The 16,024-nt window shown below is 61.3% G+C and overlaps 2 protein-coding genes across 8 annotated transcripts; one reads left to right on the top strand and one right to left on the bottom strand.

Annotated features, from left to right (window-relative positions):
- Positions 1 to 514: 514 nt before the first annotated feature.
- Positions 515 to 6,712, top strand: RUNDC3A (RUN domain containing 3A). Of its 2 annotated transcripts, XM_061442222.1 has the most exons (11): positions 515 to 742; positions 2,620 to 2,735; positions 2,818 to 2,951; positions 3,535 to 3,620; positions 4,325 to 4,414; positions 4,510 to 4,590; positions 4,689 to 4,854; positions 5,013 to 5,170; positions 5,441 to 5,578; positions 5,764 to 5,870; positions 6,067 to 6,712. In XM_061442222.1, exons 1-11 carry the CDS (start codon positions 636 to 638, stop codon positions 6,207 to 6,209), a joined length of 1,326 nt encoding a protein of 441 aa, XP_061298206.1. In that variant the 5' UTR covers positions 515 to 635; the 3' UTR covers positions 6,210 to 6,712. The 2 variants fall into 2 exon arrangements, with proteins under 2 accessions (XP_061298206.1, XP_061298207.1); XM_061442223.1 differs by lacking the exon at positions 5,764 to 5,870 and having other exon boundaries at positions 516 to 742.
- A 253-nt stretch (positions 6,713 to 6,965) lies between these two features.
- On the bottom strand, positions 6,966 to 12,381 carry SLC25A39 (solute carrier family 25 member 39). 6 transcript variants are annotated; one of them, XM_061442211.1, is made up of 12 exons: positions 12,226 to 12,381; positions 10,825 to 10,930; positions 10,698 to 10,757; positions 10,177 to 10,221; positions 9,276 to 9,385; positions 9,117 to 9,184; positions 8,887 to 9,011; positions 8,571 to 8,744; positions 8,170 to 8,279; positions 7,981 to 8,062; positions 7,816 to 7,896; positions 6,966 to 7,710 (listed from the first exon to the last, which is right to left on the bottom strand). In XM_061442211.1, exons 2-12 carry the CDS (start codon positions 10,919 to 10,921, stop codon positions 7,592 to 7,594), a joined length of 1,071 nt encoding a protein of 356 aa, XP_061298195.1. In that variant the 5' UTR covers positions 10,922 to 10,930; positions 12,226 to 12,381; the 3' UTR covers positions 6,966 to 7,591. The 6 variants fall into 6 exon arrangements, with proteins under 6 accessions (XP_061298195.1, XP_061298192.1, XP_061298196.1 ...); XM_061442208.1 differs by lacking the exon at positions 12,226 to 12,381 and adding an exon at positions 11,469 to 11,788; XM_061442212.1 differs by lacking the exon at positions 12,226 to 12,381 and adding an exon at positions 11,038 to 11,177.
- Between the last annotated feature and the right edge of the window lie 3,643 nt (positions 12,382 to 16,024).

The following is a 16,024-nucleotide window of genomic DNA, read 5'->3' on the forward strand; positions in this document are numbered from 1 at the left end:
CCAGACTTCACCTGAACCCCACAGGCCCCAAACCGGGGCCGGGGGGGGGGGGGGGGGGGGGTGCGTGAGCTCAACGCACTCTGCACAGTGCTTCCTCCCCCTGTGCCTTTGCCCCCACAGGTGGCACACCAGGATGTGGGGCTGAGCCCTGCAGAAAGCAGCCCCCCGTTCCCCGGGATCGCTGCCCTCCACATTACTCCCCTCATCCAATCCCATCCCACCTCATCCCACCCTCCGCCATGGCTGCCCGCCCCCCTTACTGACCCCATCCCATCCCTTGGGATCGCTGCCCCCCCCTTACTCCCCCCCTCCCATCCCATCACCTGGGATCGCTGCCCCCCCTCTTATTCCCCACATCCCAACCCCTGGGATCGCTCCGTTCACACCCTCCCCCCCCCCCCCCGTTTCTCCCCATCGCCCCCTCCCCAGAGCCAAGATTTTGGGGACCGGAGGCGGGGAGAGCATCAGGCCCCGCATCCTGCTTTTTTTTTGGGGGGGGGCGGGCGGCGGTTGCCGTGGGCACCGGGGAGGTGGGGGGGGGGGGGTGGCGGAGCAAAGCCTGCGCGGTGCCGGGGGGGTGGCCCACGGGGAAGGGGCATCGCCCGCGGCCGTGGCCTTGCGGCGGCCGGCGCTGAATGGCAGCGGGCTGCGTGCAGGCTGCCATGGCGCTGGGGCTCTCCTCCAAGAAAGCTTCCTCCAGGAACATCGCCGTGGAGAGGAAGAACCTCATCACGGTCTGCAGGTGCGGGGGGACCACAGTGGGGGGGGGACACCCCCTGTACGCTTGGGGGGGGATGGAGGAGATGGGAGGTGGGGGATGGATGGGGAGGAGGGATGCGGGGTTCATCTTCATCCCCCCTCCGCGTCGTGGGGGCTATGTGTGTGTTTGTTATTGCTGCAGTCGCATTTTGGGGGGAGATTCAGGTTTGGGGGGGGGGACGAGGAGGAGGATGGGGATGTGGGAAGGGGGGTGCAGGGGGTGCGACGGGGAGGGGGGGTACAACAGCAACAGGGAGGGTGCTGGGGCTGTGGGCAGCCAGAGAGGGGGGTACGGGGGGGGATAAGGGGGATCTGGGGGGGGAGAATTGGGTCCGGGGACACCCCCCCCCGCGGGTGGGGGTCCAAGGAAGTGACGTCAGGGGCCGCTCCAGGCGGCGGGGATGGAGGGATGAAGGCTGCGATGGAGAATGCGGGTTGTCATGGAGACGCCGGGATGGACCGCGGCGGGGGGGAGGGATAAGGGGGACCCGGAGGGTGTTGGGGGGTCCCTTCCTGCCCCAGCCCCCAAGTGTGGAATGGGGTGAACCCCCCCACCTCAGCCCCTGGTTGGGGGCTGCGATGGGGGTGATGGGGGGGTACGGAGGCTTGGGGTCACCATGACAGGGACCCCCAGGTCCTGCTGCCAGGGTCGGGGGGACCCCTGGGTCTCTCTGCCGTTGCACGGGCACTCCAGAGCCCACTGTCATGACGCGGGGACTCCTGTGGGCGATGCCCCCCCGCCCTGTGCTCCGTGCGCTGCTGCCTGGGCACCTCTGTGCCGAGCGGGAGCGGTGCGGAAGGGGAAGCCATCACCGCCGCGCGCGGCCGGGAGGAAGGGGGCCTTTGTTCGCCCTTCCTGGCCACTCGCAGGGCGGGGGGGCAGTGGCCGCCCGGGGGGGTCCCCGGGGACGTGGGGACACGGGGGTCAGAGAGGCTCAGCCCAAAGCTGTGCCTGCAAAAGTGCTTTGTGCTGTGGTGAGCGCTGAATGTGCGCGCGTGCGGGGGTTGGTGCTGGTGTGGTGTTGGTGCTGGTGCTGGCCTTGGTGGCGGTGCTGGTGCTGGTTTTGGTGCTGGTGTTGGTGCTGGTGTTGGTGCCGGTGTTGGTGGCATTGGCGCTGGTGCTGGTGTTGGTGCTGGTGCTGCTGGTGTTGGTGCTGGTGCTGGCACTGGTCTTGGTGAAGGTGCTGGTGCTGGTGTTGGTGCTGGTGTTGGTATTGGTGCTGGTATTGGTGCTGGTGTTGGTGCTGGTGTTGGTGCTAGTGTTAGTGCTGGTGTTGGTATTGGTGCTGGTGTTGGTGCTGGCACTGGTCTTGGTGCCGGTGCTGGTGCCGGTGTTGGTGCCGGTGTTGGTGGCATTGGTGCCGGTGTTGCTGCTGGTGCTGGTGTTGGTGCTGGCACTGGTCTTGGTGCCGGTGCTGGTGCTGGTTTTGGTGCTGGTGCTGGTGTTGGTATTGGTGCTAGTGTTGGTGCTAGTGTTAGTGCTGGTGTTGGTATTGGTGCTGGTGTTGGTGTTGGTGTTGGTGCTGGCACTGGTCTTGGTGCCGGTGCTGGTGCTGGTATTGGTGCTGGTGTTGGTGCTGGTGTTGATGGTATTGGTGTTGGTGCTGCTGGTGTTCGTCACCGGGTGTTGAGTGTTCTGCTCTAGGTTCTGGTATTGGGTGCTGGATGTTGGGTGTTGGGCTGTAGGTGCTCATGTTGGTGCTGGTGTTGATGCTGGGCTCTGGGTGCTGGTGTTGGGTGCTGCGTGTTGAGCTCGAGGTGCCGGTGCTGGTGTTGGGTGCTGGGTGCTGAGCTCACGGTGCTGGTGCTGGGCTCTGGGTGCGCGGTGCCGTCCCCTCCACCCGTGCTGCTCCCCTGCAGGTTCTCGGTGAAGACGCTGCTGGAGAAGTACACGGCGGAGCCCATCGACGACTCCTCCGAGGAGTTCGTGAACTTCGCCGCCATCCTCGAGCAGATCCTCAGCCACCGCTTCAAAGGTACCGCCCCCCCCGCACATCCCTGTGCCCGGGCGGGGGCTCGGTGTGGGGCCAGCCCCTGAGGCGGTGCCGGTGCCCGCAGGCCCCGTCAGCTGGTTCAGCTCGGATGGGCAGCGCGGGTTCTGGGATTACATCCGCCTGGCCTGCAGCAAGGTGCCCAACAACTGCGTCAGCAGCATCGAGAGCATGGAGAACATCAGCACCTCCCGGGCCAAGGTCAGGAGGCGCCAGCCCCAGGCTTGGCCCCGTCCACGCTCCCCTTCCTGTGTCTGTCTTCATTCACACACACAAGGCACATGGACCCAGCCTCACTCTGATCCCCATCCTCATTCCGTTTCATCCCACATCCCATTCCACCCCCATTGCATCTCCACTGCATCCTGTCCCATCCCACATTCCCTATTCCATTCCCATCCCTATCCCCATCCTCATCCCATCCCACATCCCATCCCATCCCACATTCCCTATTCCATCCTCGCTGCATCATCTTTGTATCTCCATTTCATCCCATCCCAATCCCTGTTCCCATCCCCTTTCTATCCCTGTCCCCATTCCATTCCACATCCCCATCCCATTCCACAACCCCATCCCATCCCAATCCCTATCCTGATCCCCATCTTCATCCCATTCCCTATCTATCTCCATCTCCATCTCATCGCCACTGTATTCCTATTGCATCCCCATCCCAATTCCCATCCCCTCCTGCAGCCCAGGGGCAGCTGCTGGTGGCACTGGGTGGCACTGGATGGCACTGGGTGGTGTCTCCGTGCTTAGAGCTCCAATGGGCACTGCCTTGCAGGGCCGAGCCTGGATCCGTGTGGCGCTGATGGAGAAGCGCATGTCCGAGTACATCTCCACAGCGCTGCGGGACACACGGACCACGAGGTGAGCAGCACGGGTCAGGGGTACCAGGGCTGGGTACCCAGATACTTGGGTACCAGGGCTGGGTACCAGGGTATTTGGGTACCAGGGCTGGGTACCAGGGTATTTGTGTACCAGGGCTGGGTACACAGATACTTGGGTACCAGGGCTGGGTACCAGGGTATTTGGGTACCAGGGCTGGGTACCAGGGTATTTGTGTACCAGGGCTGGGTACCCAGATACTTGGGTACCAGGGCTGGGTACCAGGGTATTTGGGTACCAGGGCTGGGTACCAGGGTACTTGGGTACCAGGGCTGGGTACACAGATACTTGGGTACCAGGGCTGGGTACCCAGATACTTGGGTACCAGGGCTGGGTACCAGGGTATTTGGGTACCAGGGCTGGGTACCAGGGTATTTGGGTACCAGGGCTGGGTACCAGGGTACTTGGGTACCAGGGCTGGGTACACAGATACTTGGGTACCAGGGCTGGGTACCCAGATACTTGGGTACCAGGGCTGGGTACCAGGGTATTTGGGTACCAAGGCTGGGTACCAGGGTACTTGCGTACCAGGGCTGGGTACCAGGGTATTTGGGTACCAGGGCTGGGTACCAGGGTACTTGGGTACCAGGGCTGGGTACCAGGGTACTTGCGTACCAGGGCTGGGTACCAGGGTTGGTGGTTTGGGTGCTGGTGGGTGCACACAATGCAGCCCCGTCTCCCTGCAGGCGGTTCTACGATGATGGGGCCATCATGCTGCGGGAGGAGTCCACGGTGCTCACCGGGATGCTCATTGGGCTCAGCGCCATTGACTTCAGGTCAGGGCGGGTGGTGCGGTGGGACAGGGGCACCCTGTGCTGGCTGCAACCCCACAGGGCTGCCCTCACCCTGTGCTTCTCCTCCTGCCCCTCAGCTTCTGCCTGAAGGGTGAGGTGATGGATGGAAAAACGCCCGTGGTCATTGACTACACGCCCTACCTGAAGTTCACACAGAGGTAAGAGCCTGGGGGCCCTCCCCATGGTGGGGCCCCTGCTGCCTCTGTGCCACCCCCTTGCTGCTATGCTGAGCACCACTGAGCCCCTATCCCCCCAGTTATGACTACCTGAGCGAGGAGGAGGAGCGGGGCAGCGTGGAGAGCAGCACAAGCGAGGATAGCTCCCCCGAGCACCCCTACCTGCCCCTGGTCACCGACGAGGACAGTTGGTACAACAAATGGCGCAAGATGGAGCAGAAGTTCCGCATTGTTTATGCCCAAAAGGTACCGGGAGCTGGGATGGGGCTGTTCGGGTGCCAACCGTACCCTGGGATGCTCCGGCATCCCCATTCCTGCATCCCAGTGGTACCTGCGGCAGCAGTGACCCAGCGCTGTCCTTGGGGTGGCGGCCCTGGTGGGATGCTGACGGTGGCCTCACGCAGGGGTACCTGGAGGAGCTGGTGCGGCTGCGGGAGTCACAGCTGAAGGACCTGGAGGCAGAGAACAAGCGGCTGAAGCTGCGGCTGGAGGAGGTGATGGTACAGAACCAGCTGGAGAAGAGGGAGCTGGAGGGCGTCATCCTGGAGCTGCAGGAGCAGCTGTGAGTGGGGACCTGCGGTGATGGTGGGATGTGATGGGTGGCAGTCTCCCTGTCCCCTGTGGGACATAGAACCATAGAATCAGCTGCATGGGAAAAGACCTTTAAGATCATCAAGTTCAATTCTTACCCCAGCACTGCCCAAGGCCACCACTTGGAGATGGAGGGTCCCAAATGTCCTATGGGATGTAGTGGGTCCCTGACGCCCCATACATCCCGCGTTCCCCAGCATCCGTGGCAGTGCTAGGTGCTGAGCATCCCCCTTTGCTGCAGGACGGGGCTGATCCCCTGTGAGAACCCGCAGCTGGCGCAGCTCTCCAAGGAGATGGTGACACCCCTGGTGAACCAGTGGCCATCGCTGGGGACCCTCAATGGCAACGAGAGCGGCTCAGACAGCAAACTGTACCGGAGGTAATGCCCGCGGTGGGGCAGAGCCACCCTGACCCACAGCCAGAATCCCACCTCCCCAGGGCCGCGGCACCGCCGCAGCGGGTACCACTTAGGCTGCAGGAGCAGGGATGCAGTGGGGAGATGCCGGAGCATCCCGGGGGGGTCTGTCCCTCGTGGTGGGGCTGTCCCAGCACGTCCCTCCGCAGGCACAGCTTCGTGAGCACCGACCAGCTCTCGGCCGAGAACAGCCTCAGCTCCGACTCCCAGCGCCTGGGCGAGGGCAAGCGCGAAGGCGAGCCCTGGGGGCCCTTGGGTAAGAGCCCCCCCATAACCATAGGGTGCCCCATGGGGCTCATTGTGCCCTGTAACGTGCGCCCAGGCATCTGACCCCATCAGCAGCCCCCGCCCCATGCCGGGCAGCGAGGGACGCCCCGTCCCCATCTCCGCTGATGCGCAGGGCTGGGGTGCGAGGCCGCAGCCCCCACACGATGCCTGCTCTGTGTCCGCAGGGAAGGATCCGACCCCGTCCATGCTGGGGCTCTGCGGCTCCCTGGCCTCGCTGCCCAGCTGCAAGTCCTTGGCCAGCCTCAAGTCCAACGAGTGCCTGGTGAGCGACAGCACGGAAGCCAGCCCGAGCCGCAGCCCCAGCTGAGACCCCCGGCCCCGCCGCCCCACAGCGACTGACCTCGGCCCCCCAGCACCCACCAGGGACCCGCCGGGACCGGGAACCCTCTGCTCTGTCTTGACACCCCAACCCCAGCTGCGCCTCGGCACGGTCCCTGGCTGGAGACATGGACCCGTTGGGATGGGGGATGCTGGACCGGGACTGATGCGAGCTGGGGATGGGAATGGGAGTGAATGCCGGGGGGGGAAACATGGGGAGCGAGCGCTGAGGGGGAAGCACTGGAGGAGGATCAGGGCTAAACCCTCGCTCGGTCGGGGCTCCCCCAGACACTGCAGAGGCTTGGCCTGTGCCCCTCTTTGGGGTCCAGCTCTCCCCCCTTGCAGCAACATCCCCACCACAGGGATAGCCCCCCCTCCCCAGCCCCTTCCCATCCTCCCTGGGGTTTGGGTCGGATGAGTTTGGTTTTTAATGCAGCCCCATCCGCCTCATTGGAGCAAAAGGAATCAATAAACGCAGCAACTGAGCCGGCATCCGAGAGCCCCCAGCCTAGAGAGGGAAAGGGCCCTTGAGGAACCCCTCAGGGCAGGGAGGGCACCTTTGGGCCACAGCAGGTCACCAACGATGGGCTCCCCCCCGTACCCCATCAACGGGGTGTAAGCAGAGGTCCTGGGAGCACCCATGAGGATGGCGGAGGGTGACGGTGACCATGGCACAGGGACATGGCTGTCACCTCTAGGGGTACCTTCCACAGGCCCAGAGCACAGGAAGAGAAATCCCTGGGCCAAGAGACAAGGGTGACTGTCTTTTATTTAAGAAAATAAGGTAAATCCCCCCCTGGAGCCCCAGGCTGAGCAGGGGCAGAACCTCGGGGTAAGGGGACAGGGGATGGGCGCACAACATCCACTGGCCCCTGAGAGCAGCAGCGAGGTCTGTCCCCACACCGGCTCCGAGCCCACGGGCTGGCAGGGCACAGGGACACCCCGAGAGGGAGGAGAGGTCCGGAGCGTGTCCCCACAGCATGCAGGGCTGTGCGTTACCGACAGCAAGGGGCTGGAGGGGGCCCGGGCAGGCAGGGAAACGCCGAGGGTTTGGTCCCCAACAGAGCCCCAGTTCCCATCTCCTGCCCTGCACCTCATCCTCGCCTGAGCATCCATGAATCCATGATCCAGCAGCATCCACCCAGGCTCAGGGATGAGCTCAGGGGACTCCACATTCCCCCAGTGTCACAGCAGCAGGCACAGGTGTCCCCCAGTGCACTGGGCATGGGGAGCAGGTCCGGGTCTGTCCCCATGCACGGGCAGCAGGAGGTGGGGAGCAGCACAAAGGCACTTGGGCTTTGCAGAGCCGCTGCTGTCGCTGCTCCTGGGGCACCGGAGCAGAGCTGGAGCATCCCTGGAGCACCGCCCCCCTCAGAGCCCGCGCAGCCGCCGCTCCTGGTTCAGCTTCTGGAAGAAGGTCTTGCCAAACTCATAGGTGCTGATCATGATGGCGCAGGCGGGGGCCACCTTAATGACACGGGGCAGGAAACCTGCGGGGACAACGCCAACAGCCCCCCGGTGGCACCAGGGCACCAGTAAACCCCATCAGCCCATCGCTGTCACCACTAAACCCCAGCCTGGGGCCACGTCCTTACCTGCAAACAGCCCCCGCGTGCCGGACTCGGCGCGGATGCGCTGCATGAGGAGCCACGTGGAGGAAGGTTTGGAGGCTGCGACTGTTGGGTGAGGGGAGCGGGTGAGGGTCTGGGGCTGCCCCACGTGCACCAGGGGTGCTGGTTGCCCACAGCCCCGCTCCTTACCTGGGTGCACCTCGCTGTGCCCCAGCTCGATCTGCCGCTGGGTCTTCACCACGTCAAAGGGCAGCGTCAGCACCGCGGCCACCTGTGGGGACAGCAGTGACCCATGGGCTCTGCTCCTGCACCACCAACCCCATCCTTTGCTCCCCATGGAGCCCCAGTGCAGCGCGGAGCCCATGGCCCCATACTCACCGTGCCGGAGATGGCCCCAGATATGAAGCTGATCATGAACGTGGCCTCATCCAGCCAGGCCTTCCTGCAGAGCCAGTCTCTCACCAGCTCATAGTTAAACCAGTAGAGAGCTGGGAGAGGAGAAACACCAGCGCTAAGATGAGGCACCACGGACACCCCAGCCTCTGCCTTCCTCCTGTGCAGGGGTGCTCTGGCCAATGCTTGACCCCCCCCCACCTCAAGCTGTGGCTGCCCCATCCCTGGCAGTGCTCAAGGCCAGGTTGGACACAGGGGCTTGGAGCAAGCTGCTCCAGTGGAAGGGGTCCCTGCCTGTGGCAGGGGTTGGAGCTGGATGAGCTTTAAGGTCCCTCCCTTCCAACCCAACCCAAGTGCCATCCCAGAGCCTGTCCCCACTGCCGTACCTGAGAAGGGGACATCCCGCAGCACAGTGGGTCCCCAGCCCCTCCAGAGGGACAACCACCCATCCTGAGCCACCGCCGACTGGATGCAGACCCGCAGCTCCTGGTAGCTCAGCTGCCGAGACTGCATCTTGGTGCGGATGAGCTCCAGGGGGCTGATGACCGTCACAGCACCCACTGCAATGGAGGGGGGATCCTTTACCAGCTCCAGCCACTTCCGTGGCTCCCAGAGCATCGGGCTGGGAGAGCCAAGCGCTGAGTGGGCTCCAAGAGACCCACAGGAGGGGGAGAACATGGGGTGGGCATGGGGGGTACTCACGCCTGGCAAGGGCCCCGGCCAGCAAGGGGATGTGGTACCCCTGGCTTCCCGTGCGAGCCTGCAGGTAGTCCCGGAGCTGGTCGTACGTGGTGAAATAGATGACGGTGGCAGGCACAGCCATGACCCTGGGGAGGAGGGCGGGTGTGTGAGGGCACTGGCAGGGGGCTCAGGGGGGTGCCCATGTGCTCATGCAGGCGCTAGCACCCAGGGACTCCCCCAGGCACACTCACAGGGTGGGGGGCAAGCCGCTCCACAGGGACCTGATGCCCTCGTAACGCGTGATCTTCACAAAGGCATCCTGGGGGGAGCACCGGGGAGAGGGATAAGACAGGAAGCAGTCCCCCAGGGACAGGGAGCCCCCATCCCAGCCCCCTGTGCTGCAGTCCTACCAGTGTCCCAGTGAAGCGTGTGGGGGCCTTGTACCAGGCGGTGCAGCCGTTGCCGTTCTGGCAGACGTACAGATGGTCCATGAGCCCATTGCAGTAGAGGAAACACTTCCCTGGGAGGCAACAGCATCGCTGTTAGACAGGAGACCCCTTCCCCTCTGCCCTGTGCACAGCCCATTCAATCTCCAAAACCACTGCCTCCTCCGGCGAAGAGCCAAACCCTCAGTGCTGAAAGCAGGATGGAGAGAGGTTGGGATCAGCCTCTGCTCCCAAGGAACAAGGGATGGGACAAGAGGAACCGGCCTCAAGCTGCACCAGGGCAGGTTTAGATGGAGCTGAGGAACAATTCCTGCCCCAGAGGGTGCTCAGGCATTGGAACAGGCTGCCCAGGGCAGGGCTGCAGGCACCGTCCCTGCAGTGCTCACACAGTGTGGAGACGAGGCCTCAGTGCCATGGGGCAGTGGTGGCCTTGGCAGTGCTGGGAACGGTTGGATTTGATCATCTTAAAGGTCCTTTCCAACCCGGTTGATTCTGTGATGTTTGAGCCTGGTGGGGACCAGCCCCAGAGCAAGGCCAGGAGAGGGATAAATCTCCAGCAAGGCTCTGACCACAGATCCAGACCCACCAAAGGGACGGGGATGAGGCAGAATCTGTCGTGACAGGACAGTGATGAGACATGGACCACAGGCAGCCAGGCCTGGTGCACAGCAGACCCCCAGGCACAGACCAGCCCCAAAGTGGGGCTGCAGGAGCAGCTGTGGGGCTGGCGGTGCTGCCCCACACTGCGGAGAGCTGTTCCCTTGGCCGGAGAAGCCCAAGCCACCACCAGCAGGGAAGCCAAGCGGGATCAAGGCTTAGGAAAGCAAAGCTGCTGGTGGCAGGAGCTGCCCCATGGCGTACTCACATGTGGTCTGCTGAGCACCCCATGGCACAGACTGTGTTGGACATGCTGAAACACACAACAGGGACACGCTGAGACACGACATGGGGGATGTGCCGCAGCGCTGAGCCAGGCAGCGTGGGGAGGTCTCTGTGGGTGACCGGGCTGGATGCCCTCACAGCCACGACCCAAGCAGTCCCTACTGTCACCAAAGCAGCCCCTTGGGAACAGCCCCAGCCCCCTGACCCCATAGGGAATGGGAGGAGACCATGGGGTCTCTCCTGCCCCATGGAAGCTGTGGGGAGCAGCACAGAGGCACACATTGACACCCTCAGCATTGCAGTGGGGCTGTGAGGGGGAAGGACAGAGCCAAGCACCAGCCCAGCTCCCCCAGTGGGGCCCCCAGAGCCTGTGAGGACAAGGGGCCCAGGCTAACGTGTGCTCCGGAGCTGAGGAATCCCGGCCACCGGCTCTGCCAACCAGCACATCCACATGGGCTGCCCGGGATGGGGTCTGGAGACCCCCCCCACCCCAAGCAGGGTTACCTTTGGAGAAGGGGGTCCTCTGAGCCTGCAGCCGGATCTTCACCACATCCAGCGGCGTCACTGAAACGACACCATCCTTTAGCCCCACGGCACGGCCCCGGTGCCCCCCAGTGCCCGCGGTACCCACCGAAGAGCGAGGTGAGGATGGCACCCGTCCCCGAGGCCAACATCTGCTGCAGAGGTGTGATGCTCCCGCCGGCACTCGGCGACGTCCGCTCGGCCATGGCAGCGCCCTGCAACACACAGCGGCGACAACGGGGGATGCTCGAGGGTGCCCAGGGATGAGCGATGGATCCCAAGGAGCCCCCCTGCCATTCCCGGTGCGCTGCAGGCCTCCCACCTCCGGCCCCGCTATCGGCCCGGCACAGGGCAGGCGCGGCCCCCCCTCTAATCGGTGCTGCCCCGAAGGGGGGGGACAGGGACGGCGCCTGGGGCTGGAGCAGCCCCGATAACACCCCCGGGCCCGGCGCTGGCGGCCGGCCCAGCCCCGCTGGAGGTGGGGACAGCAGGGGCCAGCCCCGTGTCCTTGGAGGGGAGCGCTGTCCCCTCCCCCGCAGGGACAAAGGGCAAAGCCCAACCAACCGCAACACCCCCCCCCCCCGAGCCCTCAGCCATGGGGACACCGCGGGGATCCCTTCGGAAAGGGGGTGCGAGCTTGTGACAAGCACCCCAAAACGGGTCCACACATCCAGAACCCGCCGCCTGCCCTCCTGCAAGGCCTGGCGAGACTGCGACCCCCCTCGGGTCAGGGGGAATATGGGGCTATTGCACCTCGAGGGCGCTGCTCCGCACGCTGGGACGGGGCCATGGCGCTTCCAAGCTTCGGGAATGCGCGGTGGTGTCTGAAAGCCAGGGGAATGCAGCACAAACCAGCCCCAAAGCACCTTCCCCTCCTGACTCAGCACTGGGCAAGGTCGGCGCAGGCACAAATCCCGCAGTCCGGTGCCCCAGGCTGGGAGCAGGGAAGGGGCTGTCCCGGAGCCAACGGCACCGGGAGCCGGGGCCCGCATGGTCCCGCACTGCGCCGGGATGGCGGCTGCTCACGCTCATCCCGACACTTACACGGAGACAGCCCGGTCCCGGCGGAGCCGAACGCTCGTTATCCCCCGGTGCACCGGCCCCATCCCGACGGGAGCTGCTCCCTGCTCCAGTCGGGACACGCACCCCTCCCGCTGCGGGCGGGCCGCGGGGCTCGGTACGGGGAAAGGGGGATAAAGCAAAGCGGTGCTGGGATGAGAACGGGAACAACCGGGAGGGAACTCAGCACCCGCAACCCCCATGCGGGACGGGACCCGCCAGTCCCCCACCCCGCACGGTGCAGCCGCCAGCGCGATCAGGGCCAGCGAGACCGGAACCCCCCCCCCCGTCCGCTCTGGCCCCGCGGCCCCTCGACCCCCGGCACCGGGGACACGGAGGCAGCGGCCGCGCGCGCGGGAAACGAGGGGATTTCCCCGGGGTTTGGGGGGGGCATCGGGGAACACAGGGGAGGGGAGGGGAGGGGAGGGGAGGGGATCCCATCCCGCCCCACCTGCTCATTCCAGCCCCGTGGGGCGCTTCCCTGCACCGGCACCGGCAGCGGCACCGGCAGCGGCGGCTCCTTTAAGGATCCCCATGGGCTCCCCGCACGCGCGAGCGAGACACTTCCGTCCCGCGCACGCGCGCTCGCACCACCACCGCCACCCACCCACCAGTGCGCCCCCTGCCGGGCCGGCGGACCTGCGCGGGCGCGCTTTGCACGCTCCCGCCGTGCCCGGTGTCACCCCCGAGGGGCAAGGGGTGAGGAGGGCTCCAGGGTGGCTGCAGCAGGGGAATGGGGGCTAAGGAAGGGAAAACTTCCCCGTCAGGAGGGGTTTTGGCTGTTTTTTTCATTTTTATTTTATTTTATTTTTTATTATATTTATTTATTTTTATTTGGAGGGTTCCAGGTCGGTTTGAGCCTCTCCAGCCCCACCGCTTGGGAGCGGCTGGATGGGGAAGAGGGTTCCGGTGCTATTCCCTGCTCTGGTCTGAGAAGAAAGACCCAGTTCAAACCGTATTGTTTCCCTTGTGAAATACGAACTCGCTCCTCTAAACGAGGTAACAAGGTTTTATTGAGGGACAAAGTCAATACAGCAAAAGCAACAGCGCTGGGCACACGACCATAGCCAGAGGTGCGAGTGATTACTATTTGTTACAGGTTTATATACTTTCACTTACATTAGTTACATTCATATTCATAATTCCCGCATATGGGCGGGGGATATTATAACGAGCTTCAAGAATTTATTATCACAAGTCTCCTCCTCTTGGTGCCTGCGCACTGCTCTGTGGTGATTGTGAGCAGGGGTCTTGAGGATGAAGTAACCAGTCTTCCTCTTGTGAGTAGGGGTCTTCAAGATGCAGTAAGCAGTCTTCCTCACGGTGTACTTTTCACCTCTGGCACAGTTGGACCCCCCAGCAATCACAACCAGCTATATCTGTAATTATTCTGATAACTAGCAAAGGTTTAAAACAGTGTGACCTGCCTGCAAAATTTATTGCAGGATGGGCAGACAAGGAGTATCCCAAGCTAGCAGAGCCTTGGGAGGCTCTGTCTCGAAACTAACTGATAAGTAGAAGGATGGTGTGGAATAACTCATTCATGTTTAGTGGGGCCACTAAATCCTGTTATCTCACCACAGACTTACAACACAAAACATTGTTCTTTAAAACAGTTGGAGCTCAGCTCAGATGCCTCTATACAAATGCCCATAGCATGGGGAACAAACAAGAGGAATTAGAGATGTGGGCACGTCTACGGGGGTATGATATAATGGGCATCACAGAAACATGGTGGGATGGCTCTTGTGACTGGAGTGTTGGAATGGAAGGTTACAGGCTCTTTAGGAAAGACAGGCCTGGCAGGCGGGGAGGGGGAGTTGCCCTTTATGTTAGGGATAGGCTGGAGAGTATGGAACTCTGTCTGGGGACAGGTGAGCAGTCCACAGAGAGTTTGTGGGTCAGGGTTAAAGGGAATATAGCTATGGGGGGTTAGCTATTACTGTGGGGATCTGTTACAGACCGCCTGATCAAGGAGAACCTGTGGATGAAGCACTCCATAGACAGATAGGAAAAGCCTCACGCTCACAGGCCCTTGTTCTCACGGGTGACTTCAACCACCCTGACATCTGTTTTAAGGACGGTACGGCCTGGCACAAGCAATCCAGGAGGTTCCTCGATTGTGTAGAAGACAACTTCCTTCTGCAAGTAATAGAGGAGCCGACAAGGAGAGGTGCCATGCTTGACCTCGTGCTCACCAACAGGGAAGGGCTTGTTGGAAATGTGACGCTCCAGGGCAGCCTTGGATGCAGCGATCATGAGATGCTCGAATTTGAGATCCTCAGGACAGTGAGAAGAGCGTGCAGCAAGCTCACTGCCCTGGACTTCAAAAGAGCAGACTTTGGGCTCTTCAGGAACCTGCTTCGGAAGGTTCCATGGGATACAGACCTAGAGGGCAGAGGGGCCCAAGGCTGTTGGTTGATACTCAAGTATCGCCTGCTACAAGCTCAGGAGTGTTGCATCCCAACCAGAAGGAAGTGCAGCAGGAGGGCCAGGAGACCTCCTTGGATGGATAAGGAGCTGCTGAGGAAAATTCAATTGAAAAAAGAGGCTTATAATAAGTGGAAGCAAGGACAGGTGGCATGGGAAGAGTACAGGGATGTTGTCCGAGAAGCTAGGGACCAGGTTACGAAAGCTAAGGCTCAGTTAGAATTAAACTTAGCTGGAGGTATTAAGGATAACAGGAAGGGATTCTACAGGTACATAGCAAATAAAAAACAGACTAGGGACAATGTAGGCCCCCTCAGGAAGCTCTCAGGAGAACTGGCTACACAGGATTTGGAGAAGGCTGAGGTTCTGAATGACTTCTTTGCCTCGGTCTTCAGTGGCAACTCTCTGACCACACCACCCAAGTCTTGGAAGGCAGATGCAGGGACTGTGAGAATGAAGACCCCAGGCCCACTGCAGGAGAGGAACTGGTTCGAGACCATCTTAAAAATCTGAACGTGCACAAGTCCATGGGTCCTGATGAGATCCACCCGTTGGTCCTGAAGGAGCTGGTGAATGAAGTTGCGAAGCCGCTGGCCATCATATTTGAGAAATCGTGGCAGTCAGGTGAAGTTCCCGATGACTGGAAAAGGGGAAATATAACCCCCATTTTCAAGAAGGGGAAAATGGATGACCCAGGGAATTACAGAGCAGTCAGTCTCACCTCTGAGCCTGGCAAAATCTTGGAGCAGATTCTCCTGGAAGGCATGCTAAGGCACATGAAAATCAACAAGGTGCTTGGTGACAGCCAGCATGGCTTCACTAAGGGGAAATCCTGCCTGACCAATTTGGTGGCCTTCTATGATGGGGCTACAGAACTGATGGACAGGGGTAGAGCAGTTGATGTCATCTACCTGGACTTGTGCAAAGCATTCGACACTGTCCCACACGACATCCTTGTCTCTAAATTGGAGAGACATCAATTTGGAACTGTTGGAATAAGTCCAGAGGAGGCCACGAGGATGATCAGGGGCTGGAGCACCTCCCGTATGAAGACAGGCTGGGGAAGTTGGGGCTGTTCAGCCTGGAGAAGAGAAGCTGCATGGAGACCTCATAGCAGCCTTCCAGTATCTGAAGGGGATGCTGTGGAGAGACTCTTCATTAAGGACTGTAGTGATAGGACAAGGGGTAACGGGTTAAAACTTAAACAGGGGAAGTTTAGGTTGGATATAAGAAGGAAATTCTTTCCTGTGAGGGTGGTGAGGCACTGGAATGGGTTGCCCAGGGAGGTTGTGAATGCTCCATCCCTGGCAGTGTTCAAGACCAGGTTGGATGAGGCCTTGGGTGCCATGGTTTAGTGTGAGGTGTCCGTGCCCATGGCAGGGGGGTTGGAACTGGATGATCTTAAGGTCCTCTCCAACCCTAACGATTCTATGATTCTATGAAAACTAAAGATACTTTAGAAGACTGGTGTGAAACAATTAACTCATGTTTAGTGGGGCCACTACATCCCACAGTCTTACAACATAAACATTGTTCTCTTTCTACCACCTAAGTTAAGCTAAAAAAGTACTTTATGTTTCTCTAGGCACCAGTTTACCTTACATCAAGCCGCCCCCCCCCCCCCTTTCTTTTACCTTTACAAATTCTTTTGCTATGTGACTCCGTTTTGATCAAGAGATCTGAACCTTTTTAACTTATTGTCTAGTCTTGTGTCCTTAGCGAGTTTGGTTTCTGTTACTGTAAACTCGCAGTTATATGCACATAACCACACCTATGATTTGCGAAAGCCAATACATTTATGTGTTTACCACACCCTCAAC

The sequence above is a fragment of the Pezoporus flaviventris genome, unplaced genomic scaffold (genome assembly GCF_033815535.1).
Source record: "Pezoporus flaviventris isolate CSIRO_AGI_PZ_B2104156 unplaced genomic scaffold, CSIRO_AGI_Pfla_v1 ptg000223l, whole genome shotgun sequence".
Lineage (NCBI taxonomy): Eukaryota > Metazoa > Chordata > Aves > Psittaciformes > Psittacidae > Pezoporus > Pezoporus flaviventris.